This window comes from Ovis aries, chromosome 11 (genome assembly GCF_016772045.2).
Source record: "Ovis aries strain OAR_USU_Benz2616 breed Rambouillet chromosome 11, ARS-UI_Ramb_v3.0, whole genome shotgun sequence".
In the NCBI taxonomy this organism is placed as follows: Eukaryota; Metazoa; Chordata; class Mammalia; order Artiodactyla; family Bovidae; genus Ovis; species Ovis aries.
Window position 1 is genome coordinate 54,795,333 of NC_056064.1, and position 12,329 is coordinate 54,807,661.

At 50.7% G+C, this 12,329-nt stretch overlaps 1 protein-coding gene across 3 annotated transcripts in view; it reads left to right on the forward strand.

The window, feature by feature from the left end:
• Positions 1 to 10,766: 10,766 nt before the first annotated feature.
• RNF157 (ring finger protein 157) overlaps positions 10,767 to 12,329 on the forward strand; it is an 80,236-nt gene continuing 78,673 nt past the window's right edge. For all 3 annotated transcript variants that reach the window (XM_027974114.2, XM_027974115.2, XM_027974116.3), the window contains exon 1: positions 10,767 to 11,106. In XM_027974114.2, the coding sequence (XP_027829915.2) occupies positions 11,019 to 11,106 (88 nt within the window). In that variant the 5' untranslated portion in view covers positions 10,767 to 11,018. The remainder of the gene's footprint in view (positions 11,107 to 12,329) is intronic.

The following is a 12,329-nucleotide window of genomic DNA, read 5'->3' on the forward strand; positions in this document are numbered from 1 at the left end:
ATTGATGAGCCTGGCACTGGGCCTCTCTAGCCCCACGCATGCTTCCAAAACACAGGAGGAGGCCGGTTGTTATGACCGCCACTGACTCTAAGGTTTGAGACAGGCTTCCAACCTGGCACACCTTTGTTTTGAGAACTATATCCTGCACTAAGTGTGTAACCTATGCACAGTTTGAAGCATAATGAACAATCACCCACGTACCCAGCACAGAACTCAAGACTACTACCTCTGAAAGCCATGCCTCTCCTCAAATGCATATTCCTTTCCTCCCCAGACACATAATCCTCAAACTTGCATTAAGCATTCCCTTGTTTGCTTATTTTTTGTCATTTAATCTTATGTGTATGTATTTCCAGACAAAGGTGATTATGAGTCTAAGAGATTGATTCCAGGGCACAAATGACTCACCTTTGCCTGGGCCCAGTCCCTCTCTCCCCTAACTCTGTTGGGTGAGCCCAACGGAGCCTCTGAGCAATACGAATCCCTGGCTCTTTTTCGTGACCTCAGACAGAGACGCTGATGCAAACTAGCAATCATAGGAGATAGTCCAAGAAAATTCCTTGGAGGAGGGAAATCTAAGTTGGGAAGGATTTGGGCAGATAGAAAGGAGAAAGAAGAGAATTTTGGTTTTTTTTTTTTGGCTGTGCTAGGTCTTTGTTGCTGTGTGAGGGGTTTCTCTAGTTGCAGTGAATAGGGGGGCTACTCTCTAGTTGCGGGGCACTAGGTGTGAGGGTTTCCGTAGTTGTAGCTCACAGGCCCAGCTGCCCCTTGGCATATGAAATCTCCCCAGACCAGGGATCGAACCCCGTGTCCCCCGCACCAGCAGTGGATTCTTAACCACTGGACCACCAGGGAAGCCCAGAAAGGGACTTGAAGAGTTACCTTGAAAGCAAGTTCATAGCAAGACCCATTGGCGCTTCTGTTGGGAAGCTCCAGCTTCTACTGGGAAGTGGAGAGGGGAACGTTAAGCTTGGAGAGGCAAGGGTTGGAGTGGACCAGTGCTGGGCAGCGGGGGAGAAGGGGGCTAAAGTATCACTCCTTTAGCCATGAAAAATGGTACATCCTTCCTCAAGTTGCTGCCAAGACTCTTCGAATTAGGTTAAGCACTGTCTATGGGGTTGCACAGAGTTGGACACGACTGAAGCGACTTAGCAGCAGCAGCAGCAAGCTATGGGGTAACTATAATCCTTACTTGTCACCCATGCGAAGTTCGCTGTGGTTTGGTGACTTTCAAGAAAAACTGACCTCTGGGCAGTGATATAACAATCCAGCCTATGGGAGCTTCCACTGTCATGTAAACTACAGCCCTCAGGCTGCCTCCTGTTTTTGTAAATAAAGTTTTATTGGAACACAGCTACACTTATTTGCTTATGATTCATCTACGAGTATTTTTGAACTATAGTAGTTGCCGTATGAACAACAAAGCCTACAACGTTTCCTGTCTGACCCTGTGTGCCAGCCAGAACTTGGCAATGAGAGGGCTGGAGGGTTGCGCACTGGCAAGTAAGTGCTTTAGCACAGAAGTGGTACACCTCTGCTCATGGTTCATTGTCTGGAAAAATCACATGGCTACTTCTAACTTCCAGGGAGCAGCCAAGTCGATTCACCACACACCCAGAAGTAGAGAAGGAGGGACTGGTGAACATTAACAGAGTCTAAACGACCTCTGTGAGGCCCTTCCACAGGTACCAGGCTGTCAGGCAGTGAGGATGGACTCATTTTCCCTTGCTTATCTGTAAATCCCAGAGTCACAGAGGGAATATAGATGGATCAGGACTCAGCAAAATGGAGAGAAATATTGGAGAGGTCTGGAGTTTACAATGAGATGCTACTTGAGGTTGCAGAAATTTTCAGAAACACAGGAAGCCAGGATACATTGAGGAAGGAGAAAAAAAAGGGAAAGCAAGTCCTGGAAGGGAAGTGTTTGTTTAAAATAAAGTCCTTGGTTGGTATTGTTTTGTTTTTTGTTTTTTTCTTTTTCCTCAAGTTTTGTGGTAACAGGTACCTTCCTCCTTTGGGAACACAGGGCACCTTGGGGCAGATGATGGATATTCGCTATTTCCTGACCCCAAGAGCCCACGCCACATAGATCACTCTCTGGACCAAGCAGGGTGCTGTTAATAAACACAGGGCAGCTTTCCACATAAAGAGGAAGGAAGTTTCTGCTGAGAATGAGAACTCTGGGTTGTACACAACAGAATTGGGAAACTACCAGAACGCGCCTTTGTCACCAGCAATACCCATGTCCATCAAGCCCTGGACCTTGAGAGCAGCCAGAGGAAATCCTATGACCTGTCCTTGGGGAGCTGCCAGACCAGAGCTGTGCTACTGACTAGGCTGTGCACAGAGTCCAGTCATCAAACAGGATTGTGTAAGGAGTCAGAACTTCTGTCTAGACCTGAAGGCTGTTAAAGACCACAGGCAAAAAAATAAAATAAAATAAAATAAAATAAAGACCACAGGCATTACCAAAGTGTCTATAGGAGAGAAGTTTAAGGCCAAGAAAGACCTTGGAGGGGTATCAAAGGGCTTGTTGAAAACGGTCCTAATTTAGATAAGAAGAGGTAGAAGGAAGTGGGATGAGGAAGGTAGGTTAAACTTACAGGGACTTCCCTGGTGGTCCAGTGGCTAAGACTCCACGCTTACAATGCAGGGGGCACCGGTTCAGTCCCTGGTCAGGAAACTAGATCCGACATGCTGTGACTAAAGATCCCACATGCCACGATTATGACCTGGCACAACCAAATCAATCAATAAATATTAAAAAAAAAAAAAAAAAAAAACTTGGAGAGGCAAAGTGAAGGTGAGGTGGAGAGCTGTCCCCGCGTGTTGCCCTTTTTCACTGGTGGCCCTACAGAGAGAACTACTCTGCTGGCTCGGTGACCAGCAGGCCTGGCAAACGGACAGGTTTTCCTCATGGAAGCTGGTAGGACCGGTAATCTGCGGGGAAGACCTGGGGCTTTAGGCTCAGGTGAACCTCAGGCAGGTTCCTGCTCCCTCACCTGGTTGAGTGAGTTTCAGGTTCCACATCTGGGAAATGGGAACAATAACCATACTTATAGCTTCAGGGTTGTTTTGAAGGTTAAATGAGATAACACATTCAAAATTTTTTGGATGGAGTCATTGTTCAAAATCGATTATTCTTTGTAAGCATTTAGCAAGTCATTTATTGAATGACTCGCATACAGGAAACGGGCTTCCCAGGTGGCTCAGTAATATAGCATCTGCCTGCCAATGCAGGAGAAGCAAGAGATTCAGGTTCAATCCTTGAGTCTGGAAGATACCTTTGAGTAGGAAATGGCAACCCTCTCCAGTATTCTTGCCTAGAAAATTCCATGGATAGAGGAGCCTGATGGGCTACAGTCCATGGGGTCGCAGAGTCGGACACGACTGAGCAGGAACGCACATGTGGGAGACACTATGCCCAGTCCTTCTGAGGGAGTCAAAGAAATCTAAGGCTGGGGGTGTGGGGCAAGCCCTGGTTTGCAGCTTTTGGTGGTTTCTGTGGTTTAAATAGTTCCATCATGGCCAATTTCAAGCTACTGGCAGTTTAGCAACTGGCTGGCAAAATTCCAAATAGTCCACTCTAGAGAGCAGGCCCCCAACCCAATGGGCTTTCTCTGTAGTTAGGAGATGACACACCAGTGAAAAATTAGCAATAGTGGCTGACAGATACACAGCCCAGTCCATAGATAGCTGATCTAGAGGGCCTCTGAGGGCCATGTTTTCAGGGTACAAGCAGGGTTTACTGAGACACAGAGGGAGAAAAGGGCTCAGGGAAAAAATATGCATCTTGTGTAAGGTAACAGGGAGCCACTGAAGGTATATGGGTAAGAGTATATGATGATGATAGCTGCCTATCAGTAAAGTTAAGCTGGGAGTGATTTTTTAGAATGGATGAGAAGAGAGAGGATTGAGAGGCAGGAAAACCAGAGCGGAAGCTAATGAAATCACTAGATCTCTTTTCATACACAGATTGCATCTTGGACTAGGAAAGATAACAGTACACAATGAAGCAATATAACAAACATACACTTCGTGGAACATAATAGCAATCTGAGGCTTCCAGCAGTTTACCCTGAGAACCACGGTGGTGAGTAGCATCTCTATTTATTACTCTGTCAGGCTCAACACACAATCTTTGAAGAACCCCTGATGAAGATAGTAGGTGTCACTTAAATGAACAAGCAATTAGCTCACGAGTAAATGTGTCTTGTAAATGAAGTCAGGCTTCCCAGGTGGCTTGGTGGTAAAGAAGCCACCTGCCAGTGAAGGAGATGTGGGTTCAATCCTAAGTTGAGAAGATCCCCTGGAGAAGGAAATGGCAACCCAATCCAGTATTCTTACCTGGGAAACTCCATGGACAGAGGAGCCTGGTGGGTTACAATTCAGGGCACTGCAAAGAGTCAGACAGAACTGAGCATGCACACACACACACACACACACACACACACACAGAGTCACGGAACTGGTTGGTGATCAAACTTTAGCGAAGAGCTGACTCATTGGAAAAGACACTGATGCTGATAAAGATTGAGGGCAAAAGGAGAAGGGGGCAACAGAGGATGAGATGGTTGGATGGTGTCACTGATTCAATGGACATGAGTTTGAGCAAACTCCAGGAGATAGTGAAGAACAGGGAAGCCTGGTGTGCTGCAGTTCATGAGGTCGCAAGGAGTCAGACATGACTTAGCACCTGAACAACAGCAACAGACTTTAGCAGGGAAGCACCTTGAATGTGTATGTGACACTTTTAACCTATTTGCTTAGAATCTGATCTAGCCCTCAGGGGTGATCCTCAACCCTCTTTTCTCATCTGCCCTTTGGTTTCCATGCCTGGGAGGAGGTGAATGGCCCATCTGACCTCAGCTCCAGTTTCAGGGGGGTAGAGGGAGGGTGTAGGGAGACGACTGCTCCCTGCTTGAGCTCGAGCTCAGTACTGGGTAACTTCTGTGGGAGGGTGGTGTACCGAGTGTTGGGCCTGGCATCCCAACAGGTGAACGTGTATTCCCGCTGATTTGTCCTCTTCTCCTGGCACTAGAAGTCAACCTGCCCTGTAAATAAAGACACCAAACCAGCAATTCGTTTTTCCCACGGCGAGGCCCGGAGCATGGAGCCTTGGATCCCTGAGTTCTGAGCCAGGCAGCCACTGGCCTGACCTTGGGCAAGTCCCTTGCCTTCCTCAGGCTAGAACTACCTCCGACCTGTCAGGTGAGGGGCCCTGGATTACATATCCTTCCGGCTTCTTCTAGACCTGACGCTCCAGCCAGCACTCGGTGTTGCCAAGAAACCCCAGGAGAAGGAAGAGAATTTGTTCTCAGCTTCTCCCTTTGATTTTCTGAGTAACTGCAGTTGAGCATAGAGGTGTGGGGGCTGTCAGCACTGTCTCTCCCACATTCTGGCTTCGCTGGCAGCAGGGGACAGATGCTGGGCTTTTTGCCCGCCTGGAGTGTTTCCCCCAGAGGAGGCAGAGCAGGCAGCAGATCCAAAGTGGGCTGAAACATTAGCGGCACCTCCTTTAGCACAGATTTCATCACGGAGCGTATGCAGCCCCAGATGCAGCTGAGCTCAAAACCAAAAGAAGGACAGGGAAGTGAAGGCAGAAGCGAATGTACCGAAACGAGCTTAAGGGCTCTGGTGTTTCACAGAAACAATCTGGGACTAAACTAAAGCGAAATAGAAGGAACTCTCCTGATTTCTTTAAATGAGTGCTTGAATGGGATTAATGTCCCAGGTCTCTCCTTTCTCCAGAGGCCCGGGGAAGCAGGGCTGGAGGCAGGGTGAGGTGCCTTGCGGACACTGAGTGGCAACTTCAAGGTCACACCCTGGGCACCTCACTCTCCCCACCCAAGCCACACCAGGCGAGTGTAAACATTGTCTTTCATTTCAATCTCAACTTGAAAAATAGATTAAGAAGCTACAAACCCAACTGGAGTCTAAACAGTTGCCCTTTGTTAGAGGCACGCAGCTGAGCAGGAAATTAACAATGAGGAATTCACACTTGGCAAGACGCAAAAATATGAAAGGCCGATGGCTGATTTCCTAGTGGGCAAGGTTATCTTCCTCAACAGAGAGCTTTCGGTTGTCAGAGGAACAGTTTGCTGGGTCCCAAAACATTTAGGATCAGTCCCCTGTGTCCACATCAGCCTGGCGTGCCGATCTGGAGCAGGATGTGAAATTCTCTGCTTGTGGTTTTAGCTTGACTCCACTGAAGCCAAGGGCCAAGGACTGAGAGAGAGAGATGAGGGGCTATGCGTTGAGATTGGGCCCCTTGTTTGTTTGCTTTTTAATTTGGCTGCTCTAGAACTTCATTTCGGCACACAGAATCTTCGATCTTCGTTGTGGCACAGGTTTGGGGCGGTGGGGGGGGGGGCGGGGGTGTCTTTGCTTTAGTTGTTGCATGAGAACTCTTTAGTTGTGGCACGTGAGATCTTAGCCCCCTGACGATGGAACCCGAGCCCTCTGCATTGGGAGCATGGAGTCTTAGCCACTGGACCACCAGGGAAGTCCCTGGGGCCCATGTTTTGGATACTCAGGATAGCCAGAGTTCTAGCTTTCCTGTCGCCCAGCCCAGGCAGAAGGGTAAGGCAAACAGGCAAGAAGGAGCCTGTCATAGCTCCTTCAGGTCCCTGAGGCATGCCCCCCAACATCCCGGCTCTGCTGCCCTGGGAACTCCGTGCTCCCATTAGGACAGCATCTATCAGCTCTTCACCGGCAAGTTCTCTCTCTCCCTCCTGATGCGGGCATCTGTGAGAATCTTTGAAATTGGTGGGTGTGTCACAAAAGGTAGAAAATGCACGACAGGGCTGAAACCAGGACAGCCAAAACGAATAAAGTAAAGGCTCAAGGGGACTAGCTGACCTAGAAATTACTCGTCCCTCTGTTCCCTTCCCCGCAGGCTTCTCCTTTCTCCCTTAGACCCAAGGTGGAGAAGGGCTACGACCTGATAAAAATACACAGGCTTGTTACCTCCCTGCCTTCCTTGGATGATTAGAGGAAAACCCCTGAGACCCTTAAGCGCTGGCTTCTCTCCTAGGGTTCTCCCAAGGGCTGCACCCACATAAGCTTGGAAATGGTTAGAATGCCTTGAGGCTATTTACACAAAGGATGTGTGGTATTTGCGTGTAATTTCCCTGTGCGATCTGAGCCATCTCTCCTCAGACCATTTGTTCAAGTTAAAAGTATTTTTATGGCTCTCTTGATGGCTCTCACTTCTGGATTTTTCCTCTTGTCTGTGCCATCTTCTCCCTCAGGACCTCTCCTTGGCCCACATCTCTGGCAAGGGGAGTCTGGAGGCACCAAGCAAGGACCTGGGAGGAATGCAGGTCTTTCAAGGGTTTGCTTATCTCGCCTGCACCCTGAGCACCGGGGGAGGTTCTTTTTTCCAAAACGGTAACACTGTGTGATTACACTGTAGACCGTGGGACTCTAACCTAACTCACAGAAAATCTCTTTGATCTGGAATTTTCTCTGAACTACCGGCATCCCTTTCTCTTCTGCCTCCTGACCCTAGTCAGCCCGTTACCATTATCACTTCTTCTTTCTTTTTTAAGTCTTAACTCTTTTTTTTTTTTTTTGGTTCTTCTGGGTCTTGGTTGCTTCCAGCGCGCTTTCTCTGATTGTGGTGAGCGGGGGCTAGTCTCTAGTTGAGATACTTGGGCTTCTCATTGCAGTGGCTTCTCTTATTGTGGAACACAGGCTTTTAGGTGTACAGGTTTCAGTAGCTGTGGCATATAGGCTCAGCGGTTGTGGCTTGGGGGTGGACTTAGTTGCTCTGGGATCTGCCCAGACTAGGGATCAAACCCACGTCCCCTGCATTGGCAGGTGGATTCTTATTCACTGTACCACGAGCGAAGTCCCGATCACTTCTTTTTTTTAAACTGAGTCTTGATTCACTAATGGCTTCTTTGTAATAGACAGTAAGGATTGGAGGAAAAACAAAGTTATAAGCTTGGGGAGTGTTATCCAAGACAGGGAACAGGGCTTCCCTGGTGGCTCCGTGGTTTAAAAAAAAAAAAAAAATCTGCCTGCCAATGGAGGAGACATGGTTTCCATCCGTGATCCAGGAAGATCCCACATGCCTCAGAGCATCTAAGCCCATGCACCAGTTACTCAGCCTGTGCTCTAGAGCCAGGGAGCTGCAACTACTGAGCCCACATGCCCTAATGAACCACGTGCCCTAAAGCCTGTGCTCCACAGCAAGAAAAGCCACTGCACCTTGATAGCATGACTGCAACAAGAGAGTAGCCCCTGCTTGCCTCAACTAGAAAAAAGCCTTATGCAGCAAGGAAGACCCAGCGCAGCCAAAAATAAATAAATACAAATAAAATTATATTTATATATGAAAAGATAGGGAGCAAACCCACTTCCCAAGATCAGAGGCTGAGATGAAAGAAGAACAGATCATTGCAAAAAACAGGAACAGAGCTGCCTGACTGAGCTACCTGCTGCCTGACTCTGGCTGCAGATGTGGGTAAATCCGCTCAGAGATGGTGCCCCCTTTACCAATGGCCAAGGGCAGGAAGGACAAAGACTTCTTTGATAATAAGATTATAAGGCATTTTACTCTGTGATGTGCTAAAGGCTTTCTGCTTTGAGGCCATACTGATTCTTCGTGACTTGTATTTTATCTTTACCCAGTAATTACAAGGTAGGCCCTGTGTGTGATGAAAAGGGTAACTGGTAGTCATTTGTTCCCTTCCAAAGATATGTCTAAAAGCCTTCTAGTGGTGAGGGTCAAGGGTTGGAGGGAGGGCTCTGAACTCTGCCATGGAGCCCTGGTGCTTGGGAGAAGCTTCCATCTGCTAGCCTGGGCCAGGGACTTGCCTGCTCCTCGGCATTAGTCAAAAAAAAAAAAAAAAAAAAGACAAATATGTGTTCCTGCCATCCTGGGGACAACCAAGGCAATTGGGTGATGGTATCTTTGTCACCAGGTCTGCAACTGAGAAGAGGACAATTAAAAGTACAAAAGAGGAAACTCCCTGGCAGTCTAGTGGTTTGAAATTTGCCTTCCAGTGTTGGGGGATGCGGGGTTCGACCCCTTGTCAGGGAACTAGGATCCCACATGCCCACCAGTCAACTAAGCCCCCTCTAGGCAACTGCTGAGCCTGTGCACAGCACAACTGAGACTCCAGGCAGCCAAGTAAATAAATAAATGAATTAAAAAACTAGTACAAAAGGTAATCAGGAAAGAGACTTTGTGAAATGGCTTTTACAAATCTAATCAAGGGAACCCAAGGGCCCAACAGTACACTGAATGTTGCTGAAACATTGCTGACATCGTGTTCTAGCAGTTGAAGTTTTTGCTAATCAGTCTATGCTCTCACCAGACCCACACAAAAAAGAAAAGGTTTAAAACACATATGTCTGTAATTAAGCTCTGGAGTGGTGTCTTCTGTCTGTCCCAGTGACCCACCGTGGTTGTGTGTTCTCATTCAGAGAAGCCCTTCACCTGTCATCCCGCCTTGACTCTCCTTGCTCGCATAGTTTCCAAAAGGCATGATCTGAGCTTGACTGTCTCGATCTACTGAGTTGAGGGTCTCCTAACTTCAGGGCTACATGAGCTGCAGAAGGGACCCATAAACAGAGAATGTGTATAGAATTCTGCTCTTTGAAAGGAGCTAAATGAGAGGGTTAGAAGTAGAAGTGGAAGCAGTGTCAGATTTTGTTTTCTTGGGCTCCAAAATCACTGCAGATGATGACTGCAGCCATGAAATTAAAAGATGCTTGCTCCTTGGAAGGAAAGCTATGACTAACCCAGACTATGTCTTACAAAGCAGAGACATCACTTGGCAGACAAAGGTCTGTCTAGACAAAGCTATGTTTTTTCCAGTAGTCAGATATGGATGTGATAGTTGGGCCATAAAGAAGGATGAGTGCAGCAGAATTGATGCTTTTGCACTGTGGTGTTGGAGAAGACTCTTGAGAGTCCCTTGGACTGCAAAGAGATCAAACCAGTCAATCCCAAAGGAAATCAATCCTGAATGTTCATTGGAAGGTCTGTTGCTAAAGCTGAAGCTCCGATACTTTGGCCACCTGATGCGAAGAGCCGACTCATCGGAAAAGACCATGGTCCTGGGAAAGATTGAAGGCAAAAGGAAGAAAGGGCGATAGAGAATGGGATGGTTGGATGGCGCCACCAACTCGATGGACATGAGTCTGAGCAAACTCTGGGAGACAGTGGAGGACAGAGAAGACGGGTGTGCTGCAGTCCATGGGGTCGGACACGACTTAGAGACTGGGCAACAACAAAGTGAGACGGATGTCGGTGGCGACGTCTTCCGAGCGGGTCACCAGCACTGATCAATCTCCCTGGCCCCGGGGAGTCCCTTTGAGGCTACGGCGCTGGGGGTGGGGGGAACCCACCCGAAGTTCCTCGGCTGGGGCGGGCGGGCTAGGGGCCCCCCTCTGCGGGGTTTCTGACCATTGCCTTTGGGATGCTGAGGGGTGGGGCTGGAGAAGGCATCCTCCCGGCCGGGAAGCCGCGTGCGCCCTTCGGATGCTGGGGACAACGGTGAGCGACCTCCTGGGCCTCGACCTGGCGCGCGCGGCGAGACGGCGGCTCCCGCGCGGTCACCTGAGCGCGGTCAGCTGGCTCCGTGGGGGCGACGCGTCCCCGGCCCCTCCAGCCCGCGCTGGGCCGCGAGCCCCGGGCCGGCCGGGCGCGCCCGGCGGCCGCTCCGCCGAGTGCCGCCGCCCATTGGCTGGCACGGCGCGGCCCGCTCCCGCCCCGCCCCGCCATTGGCCGCGGCCGCCGCGGGCCCCGCGCGCTAGCCGCGGCTGACATCACGAGGCCTGAGGCGGCGGCGGCGCCCCCGGCCCAGCCCGCAGCCCCCCTCGACATAGGCGCCGCCGCGGGGCCCGGCGGAGGATGGTGCGCGGCGCGCCCGGGGCTCCCCGCCGCCGAAGCCGCAGCGCCGAGGCAGGAGCGGGCCGCGGCGCGCAGCCGACCCCCGCACCGGACGCGGGGCGAGCGGCCGCCGCGGTGAGGCGCCCAGGGCGGCGCGCGCGCAGCGGCCATGGGGGCCCTGACCAGCCGGCAGCACGCGGGCGTGGAGGAGGTGGACATCCCGTCCAATTCCGTGTACCGCTACCCGCCCAAGTCCGGTGAGCGCGAGCGGGGGCTGCGAGGAGGTCGCGATGCCCCCGCGCGGGGGGTTCCCCGGGGGCCCAGGAGACCCAGCGGCCGACGGCGCTGCAGAGCCATCTCGGAGGGTGGGAGGTGTTGGACCAGGTCTGGGAGGGGCTGCTTTAGGGCCCTTGGCGGGGGTCGCCGGGGTGGGCAGCCCCTCCGCCGGGGGCTGGGAGCGGCCTGTGCGCCATCGGGTCCTGTGACGGAGACGTGCGCTCGGGGGACTGCGGCTCCGAGGGGCGGGGTGTCCACGGCGCAGGCCGGGCCCCTTCCTTCCCGCCCGGTGCCCGGGCCCCCTCAGGAGCTGAGGGTGAGGTGGAACGGGTTGGCATCCGAAGCGGGCACCTGTGCTAGGTGCTGGCCCTGGTGGCCTCCGGAGAGGGAGGCACAGGTTTGAATTAGGTTTCTCCTGGTTGCGGGGTTGGGGGGTGCTGCTGGAGGATGGCGGCCGAAAATGCGTTTGCTGTTGCGGGTGCTTTTTCAAGAGGCTGTCAGAAGAAAGGAGTTCAACAGAAATGTATCAGAGTCATTCGGGTTGTCGCTTTGCCAGAGCAATGGCAACCCTGGCATTTGGAGTGAGAATAGCCCTGGGATAGGGCACAGGTATTGATAATGTCTAGAAGTATGTTTGTTTTCAGAATGATTAAAACGATACATGTCTCCAGCCTCTGGCTTGTACCATAAATATTGGAAGTGGAGGAGAATTTTGACAGCACAGAGAGGTTTACAAGTGGATTGAGCACCAGCCAATTCGAAACTGCTAGCCAAGACCCTAACTCCTGGCTCTTTGTTTTTCAATACTTTTCTCAAGACTTCTGGGGACCCATGGCTACCATCTTCCCTTCGGCTTTGGACCTGATGAGGATTTTCATGATCTTGGAGAGATGTCAGAATTACAGCAGTAGAATAAAGACATGCTAATGAGATGAGCTGGTTTCTCAGCAGTCGATCCAGTTTGTGCCAGGTGAAAGCTGGGACCAGACAATGAAGCTGCACCCCGCAGTGTGTCTGCCAGGCTGTGTTGCACACTGTTTTGTGCCAAAGAATGAAACGTTGCAGACATGAATATGCTTTTGAACTGCTTTAGTATAGTCTGAGTTCAAGGGAGGCATTATTAGTGTTTTAATAAAGCTCTGGCTAATTACAACTGTATGAACCCAGTGCTAAAGGAGGCATGCATTTTGCTTTTTAGTCGACA